The following is a 7,658-nucleotide window of genomic DNA, read 5'->3' as shown; positions in this document are numbered from 1 at the left end:
TACCCACTTAGCACAGTTGGTAGGGGCGGGGTCTTCTGATATATGTTCACATTCTTCTTAACTAGGCTCCCCGAAAAGAGCTGCGGGGTTGAACATTATCTTCCAAACTTTTACTTCAATAGCCCTTTCATTGACTGGACTATAATAGGCTACTAATTCAATAATTCAAATAAATTTATTTAATTTGCGATTAAAAGTTTTTGTTACTATATAAAAGCCCAACCAAACCGAGATTCCTTCAAGGGACCCGTAATTACTTTTTTCTCACGATTTAATTGGTGCGGCTCATGAATTAAAGTTTAAAGACCAATCATAGGCCTACTGTTTTTTGTTTGTTTTTTTTTGCTGATAATTTTCAAATCCGATGAAGATCATTCATGTAATTTTGACAAAATAATAAATTATTATTTTTTTATGTCTCCTGGATATAAGGAGAACGAATTTCACAACACAAAATTTCACCCAGTGCAAAGCACGGGTTACGTGCTGGATAGTTTTTTATGAAGATAATATTAAGCCTATCATCAATCTACGCTCTTAGCATTTAATACACAGACCAGTTATTTCTTCATTCACTTAGCAGATCATTTTGCTGAAGTTCCATGTTAATGAATTTAACTGATAGATAAGTATATTGTCAATTAAATATGACTAGAATAGCAGTCCTACCAGCCTACGTTAAAAGCAACTTGGCTTTGGATGTTCAATCTTCAGACACACAAAGATAACAAGTGACTAGACAAGACAACTCTCCCACCAAATATGTTGCCTGCTGTATAGTGATTAGGCGTCTCACTATCACGATTAGAGTGAGTTTGAGTGGGGATGAGTAGAATAACATTATTATTGGCTATAGCACTCCACGCCATGCAACGTTCACTTGGATCGGATGGTTAGCATTCAACTCCACAAAGCAACTCAGCATTCTTGTTTTTGATTTTGTAGCGAAGATCTGGAGTAGTGCCTGGTTCCGAGGTCATGAGTTCAATGAATCATTAGGAGGCTCCAGTGCACCTAAATAGAAAGTGCAGAACGGTAGGCCGACTTTACTGTAGATATGTTGTTTTCTTAAATTGGCCCATTATTCAAATTCTAATTCCTTTACACATCTTGACTTGAACCTCTTGTTCAAGCAAGTCGATAAGTATACAGTGAATTGGGAAAGGGATACCTAGGATATCTGGGTCGGTCTTGCATTGAGAGTGATAAAACTGAGTGTCAAAATGAGCCCACCAGGAGGATCCTGGTCTAAAGGAGATGAAAAAGATGCCCAGCCTCCTGAAAATAAGAAGTGAGTAGGCCTAAGAATATATTAATAATTAATGTAAATATATATTGTTTTTTGTTGTTGTTTTTTTAATGAAAAAGCTTCAAGCTACATAAATTGCTACCGGTAGTTACTGTAATTGAAAAAACTGTTACTATGAGAGAAGAATGCTAGGCTTACTTTCAAACTTTTCAGCAATATAGTTTCATATAGTCTACTGGTAAATTCCCAGCTGTTTGTCGTTGCCTTTATTGGTCTGAATTATTTGATTGTAGAAAAAATAATAGTAATATAACAATGCACAAAAAATTCAAACTGTAGCCCACAAGCAAAACTTGCAGAAGCAATTTTTATGTACGGTAGATTAATTTCAAGAAAAATCTTGTTTGCTGCGTGTGAAAACTAACTGAGAACAGTGGGCTGTAATAATCCGATAAATTGAGAAATAAGTGAAAAATAATGTTGAAAAAAGAATCATAAATTATAGCCAAGTAACAATGGTGATGGAAAAATTACTTGACGATACCAGAGACAAATAATCTAGGTATATCTAGACAATTGAATAGTATCTTTACTCTGACTATACAAAATCCTATCTTCAATGAGTACCATAATTATTATATTGACGAGTAGTGTACATGTATAAATAATTCATAACTTATAACTTCTTCTATTTTTACAAATTACTTTGTGTACCGTATACAATTTTAAACCTTCCTTGAATTACGATAATTCTCAGAAAATTTATATTCAACATCTCATAGACTACCTATTTCTTAGGCCCTCCTACAATATTTTTTCTTATCGTGGATGAACATTGTTTTAGAAAATGAGTTGGTGAGACTATTGAAAATGCAATTGAATTTCTAATAATTAGAAATTTTTAATAATTATCGAGTATAAGTGATTTTCATACCTATATGATTCCAGAGTTTCCGAAAATGAAGTGGCTTTTAAGATTAATGGCAAAGAATATCGAGGTAGGTGTACTTCAGTACTTTTTTCACTAATAAAATTATTAACTCATCCAATTGCAATAATGAACTAGTTGTTTATTGAAATTACGTTAGGCTATTGCATTTTTATTGTCATCAAAACTTTTCAATTTTTGAAAACTGAGTTTTCATGATGTGTGACAATTCATTTTCTGGATTTTCAAATAGCCTAGTGATACAGACATTATAATAATATATTATCATTATTATTAGTGACCTATACTTTCATTTCAAAAGTCATAATACTATTAATCCTTTAAATAGGCCTGACTATTACGCCTGAATGGTAGGTGGAATTTATCTATTTCAAATGTTGCATCTTCATTCTCATTTACTAAAATAATAATTCTTTTCATATTGATATTGGCATTATGCGCGCCTCATTAGCAGGTTGTATACCGACTGACTGGTTTTTATCAGTAGATAAGACTATAGTGAGGTCCACGCTATAATGGCAGTGGATAAAGATAGAAGAATAGTGATGCCGATTCTCTGCATTAATTAATTAATTATATTTTTACATTGTCAAAAACATAATTGGCATCGTTGTGGACCTGGAAAAGGATAGTACCACCGGCTTTGTCAAATGATAGACAAGGATAGCAAAACCAAAGTTGATCAAATACTGTCATTATAACGTGGACCTCACTATAGTGCTGAACATTATTTGGCCTACAAAATGACTGTTGAGGTAGGAACAAAAATTAGTCGTGACTTTGGATCTGTACCTTATGATAAGCTTTAGGTTGACATAAAAGTGTAATATTAGTGACAGCTAGCTTCTAACGATTATGGACATCTATAGATAAGAGCCGTATTGCAATAATTATGTAATGCTCTCTATGAATTCAGTTTATTGAGAAGTGAAATTCAAGTAATGTAACAGAAAATAATTAATTATTATTGTATTATTATTTATATATAATATATTGATACAATAAATAATGCGGAAGCCTATTTTTCAATCAATTTATTTTGGATGGGGCTAAAATGATTTAATATAAGCTATTAGTCTATATAAATTAATGGTTTCTATCTTTCCACAGTGTTAAGTACCTAGTATTAACTTTTTGGGTTTTAATATTTCATTTACGGGCTACTTAATTGAGTTAGGACTTATAGTAGTTTACTAATAAGTTTGAAGAGTTCATCTATCGTAAAAGTAAATAAAACTCTTTTTGTCTTGTTAATTCAGCATCTGGATTGCCAATCTACATAACTCTCAACACCTTCATCAGAGATCATGCAAACCTGAAGGGAACCAAATATATGTGCGAAGAAGGAGGATGTGGGGCATGCATTGTTGCCGCTACTATACCCAATCCACAGACTGGCAAATCAACAACTATCGCTGTCAACTCTGTAAGTTCAGTCAGAGGCAAATAGATAGGTTTGTTGAAGGCAAATATTATTATCAAATGTATATTATTGTTGTCAGAGATAAATGAATAGACAAATGAACTAAACATTATCTCTACTCTATGGTTATTCTGTTCTTCTAAACATTAGACTCTGATTGACTATTAAGCTCAGCCTATTTATGTCAAGTTTCGCTACAAAAAAATAACATCAAATCATTCCAGTGATCTTTTTCCATTCTTAATCTATATTATCATTTATACTCTATTTTCATATTAGTATATTCTGGGCCTATCAGGCTGAAAACTTGATGAAAGTGAAAACAAGGACGCAATAGGCCTATATGATCGCTATAGGCTATGATACTCCTACCTATCATTATAATGTAAATTCATTATTTTTTATGTGCCGTAGCATTACAATATCTTATAAAGTTGAATCTAGTCAATATACTATTGCTCAACAAATTGTAACATTTCAATAGGCTATATGCTAGAAGAGTATAAGGCGCATCAAGGAAAAATAACAATTATTATAAATGTAAAGCTTTCCTGGTATCTAACGACTCATATATATAGTTCATGGAGTTGAAGTTATGTAACCTATAGTCTCAATATGTATATAGAACCAAGAATCCAATACAAATTAATTGCACAACATTGTACGCAGTGATATATTTATATGTGCACCTAATATAGGTATTCACCCTCGTTATGTTGTTTTGAAATAGTAAAATTGAGATGTAAAAAATATCTACTGCATTAAGTTTATATTTGCAAAGAATAACTGAGAACCATAATGTTTATGGTCAATTTTATGTCATTTTAATAACATAATTGAGGTCTAAAGATTTCCAAGATTTTACGACCATCGTCGACGATGCCGCTACTGTACGTGGCCTGATGAAGTTTCAATAATATATACAGTAGCCTATATTTATACCAATGTACCATCTGTTAATATTAGTGTTGTTGATAACTCGTAAACTCTAACAACTGAGTTTCATTATACTCAGTATACAGTTACGGAAGCCTATATTTAATTGTATCCCACAAAACCTTACAGACAGATCAAGTTTGAGCCTCCCTATACTCCTCAAGATACATAATAAGTTAATAGGAATAATTGAATAATTATATAGCAAGTGGGTCTAGTTCAATTTCCTCTTCCACGACATACTTCTATATATAGCACACAGTGCACTGCACATGCAATGAGTTATTGGTATGCTATATATATGTACGTCAGTCCATGTGTCTCTTTACGGCTGGTTTGGAAAGCACTGATTCATGACACTATTTCCATTTGCGATTTAATTTAAATTAGATGCATGTCACATAACAAACTCAATAATTTTCACGTAAACAATAGCAAGCCTTCATTTGATCATTTGTTTCGAGTACAAGATACTCTCATCAAATTCGCCTTTCATCCTCTTTGGATGAAAATTTAGAACTCATTCTATTTATTAGAAGATAGGCTACTAAAAAAGTGAATCCTTGACTGGTTTGGTGGGGTCATTTTGACCCCAGATAAATACAATAGGCCTAATTGTTACGATTACTTCCCTTTCTAGGACAGCCTAAGCGCTGTCACTTTATATGTATTCTCAGTATCCACCAGTACTAGAGAGCAGTAGTGTCATAATATCTTTGTCGTTTCCTGTTTTATGCTTAGAACACTCTGGGGCAGCCCTGACTCCACCAAACTAGCTACCGTACTTATACATATTTCATTATAGTTTCAATGGGAGCTATATTATTTATAAACATTGTCGGCGTTTGTAGCATCTGAAAGTCGTTTAGATTGTTTTCTATGTAATGATTGAGAGTGAGAATTTCTTTGAAGAAGATGCGGGGAGCGTTCGACTCAGTGGTCGCTCTGATAGGCTATCGCTTAGATAAGCTGATACTTCTGGTGGGAATACCAACTCTTCTGAATCATGATTCATGAGTTGTAAAATCGCTTCTCGGTGGTTTGAAACCTACCTAAAATAAAATCATAACAGTTTGATAGTTTGCTTGCACTCTCCAATGAAGATGCAGACCTGTACGTCAATTGGACTGATGCCCCATCAATTAAGTAATGATGATGGAAGGTTGTCTCAATTGATCAAAATTATTTAACCTGTTTATGAGGAAACTAACTTAGTATTATCATAGAGAAACAATAGCATGATTTTAAGTAAGTTTTACTTACGCTAACAATAGCATGATTTTAAGTAAGTTTTACTTACGCTATTGTTTCTCTATGGTGTTATTGCTAACAGATACCCCGTATCTTGACTGAATATAACAGCATATCTACAGGCTCGGCCCCAGGGGTGCCCGGACCGGGCGGCCGCCCAGGGCGGCAGATTTGGGGGCGGCAAATTTTAAGGAAGGGAAAATTTTAAAATACAAATACATAATATATATTCATGATATCAAATGTGAATAGTAAAATATATAAGAAGGTTTTCCAACGTCTAGCTAATTAAGGCTTTTCTAATATCAACAATGTCCCAGGAACGTCTGAGTGGTCCAGCGAACATAAAATATTTCAATTCCCAGATCTTGAAGAATTGGTGAAGGAATTTCCCCATGCAAAGGTCAGACGAGTTCTACTTAATTAAACAGGTGTGTTAAACAAACTTGTAGAAATTGTAGTTTTAATTACTTTTAACAAGTTAAGTAGGCCTAATACTCTGTTGCAGTCTATGTCTTAAGGCTGTGCAAAGGCTAAAAATAGACTTTCTACTGGTGATATTTTTCAAAGTTTTTCGATTTGTATATTATCAAGCTATTTAAATGAAAAAGTTTTCCTGGGAAAACATTTTTTTCCGATCATTAATTTTTGAGATATGAGCTCCTAAAGTTTAAAATTTTGGGACAGAACATTTCAAATTTGGTAAGAGATAAATCCATGAGATTTAAAGGATAAATTCTTCATGGTATTGTTGATTGAATAAAGCAAAAAAAATTCTGAAAATATCAATTTTTGAGAAAGTTATTCAATTTACAAAAAAACTCAACTAAATGTTATTTTTGGTCAGATTTAGTAAATTGAATAACTTTCTCAAAGATTGATATTTTAGAAAACTTTGTTTTATTCAATCAACAATACCATGATGAATTTATCATTTGAATTTCATGGATTTATCTCGTACCGATTTTGAAATGTTCTGTCCCAAAAGTTTAAACTTTAGGCGCTCATGTTCTTTAAAAGTAATGATTGGAAAAAAATGTTCTCCCAAGAAAACTTATTCATTTTGATAGCTTATTGTTTATTGTTTTGAAGGGACAGATTCAAGGATCCAAAGGTTCAAAGAACCCCACAGGTCAACCAAAGCTTATTGTGTTCCCAAGTAGTATGTTAGTTGGGCAAACCAATACCTGTGTTCTTTACAAAAACCAGGAGTTTTTCCCTATACTAACATCCCATTCATCACCCGGTTGTTTGTTGCAATCCAGTGTGATATGCTTTGCAGTCTCTTCAGACTGATTAGTCCTCGTGATCTACGTGAGTTCCACTCCTGGCCTTCTTTGAAAGTCCTACCGCTGAGGAAGGGATGGCCAAGCTGCCTCTAGGGCGCCCGGCCACCCTTGACTCAGCCCCTTGACCCACATTTGTGCCTGGAGTTTCACCCATCTCTGGTCTCTTAGGTTTTTTCTTTTCGCCCCTCCGAAACTTTGCAGGGTCAGAAGCCTCACCTCTCCCAAGAAGTTTTGCCTAAATGGCCGTCCTTCTTTGAGCGGTGGTGAGGTTTAGTCACTCTACCCAAAACTCGTGACCCACGTGAGTTCCACTCCTGGTCTTTTTGTAGGTCCTTCCGCTGAGAGAGGGGACACCAAACTGCCTCTAGGGCGCCCGGCGCCTGGCCACCCTCGACCCAGCCTCTTGACCCACATTTGTGCCTGGAGTTTCACCCATCTCTAGTCTCTTGGGTTTTTCTTTTTGCCCCTCCGAGACTCTGCAGGGTCAAAAGCCTCACCTCTCCGAAGAAGTTTTGCCTGAATGGCCGCCCTTCTCTGGACAGTGGTGAGTTTTGGTCTTTC

At 34.6% G+C, this 7,658-nt stretch overlaps 1 protein-coding gene across 1 annotated transcript; it reads left to right on the top strand.

Moving 5' to 3' along the window:
* Positions 1-746: 746 nt before the first annotated feature.
* On the top strand, positions 747-3,681 carry LOC120356191 (indole-3-acetaldehyde oxidase-like). Its single transcript, XM_039445073.1, has 3 exons — positions 747-1,291; positions 2,198-2,247; positions 3,458-3,681. The coding sequence occupies exons 1-3, from the start codon at positions 1,224-1,226 to the stop codon at positions 3,646-3,648; spliced, it is 309 nt and encodes a 102-aa protein (XP_039301007.1). The 5' UTR covers positions 747-1,223; the 3' UTR covers positions 3,649-3,681.
* The last annotated feature ends 3,977 nt before the right edge of the window (positions 3,682-7,658 follow it).

The sequence above is a fragment of the Nilaparvata lugens genome, unplaced genomic scaffold (assembly GCF_014356525.2).
Source record: "Nilaparvata lugens isolate BPH unplaced genomic scaffold, ASM1435652v1 scaffold6107, whole genome shotgun sequence".
Lineage (NCBI taxonomy): Eukaryota > Metazoa > Arthropoda > Insecta > Hemiptera > Delphacidae > Nilaparvata > Nilaparvata lugens.
This window is presented reverse-complemented; position numbering and strand designations above follow the sequence as displayed.

Excerpts from the sequence above, each read along its gene's own strand:
- LOC120356191 (XM_039445073.1), top strand. The coding sequence starts at position 1,224 with ATGAGCCCACCAGGAGGATCCTGGTCTAAAGGAGATGAAAAAGATGCC. Across the intron at positions 1,292-2,197 it reads CAGCCTCCTGAAAATAAGAA|AGTTTCCGAAAATGAAGTGG; the intron begins GTGAGTAGGCCT and ends ATATGATTCCAG. Across the intron at positions 2,248-3,457 it reads TAATGGCAAAGAATATCGAG|CATCTGGATTGCCAATCTAC; the intron begins GTAGGTGTACTT and ends TTGTTAATTCAG.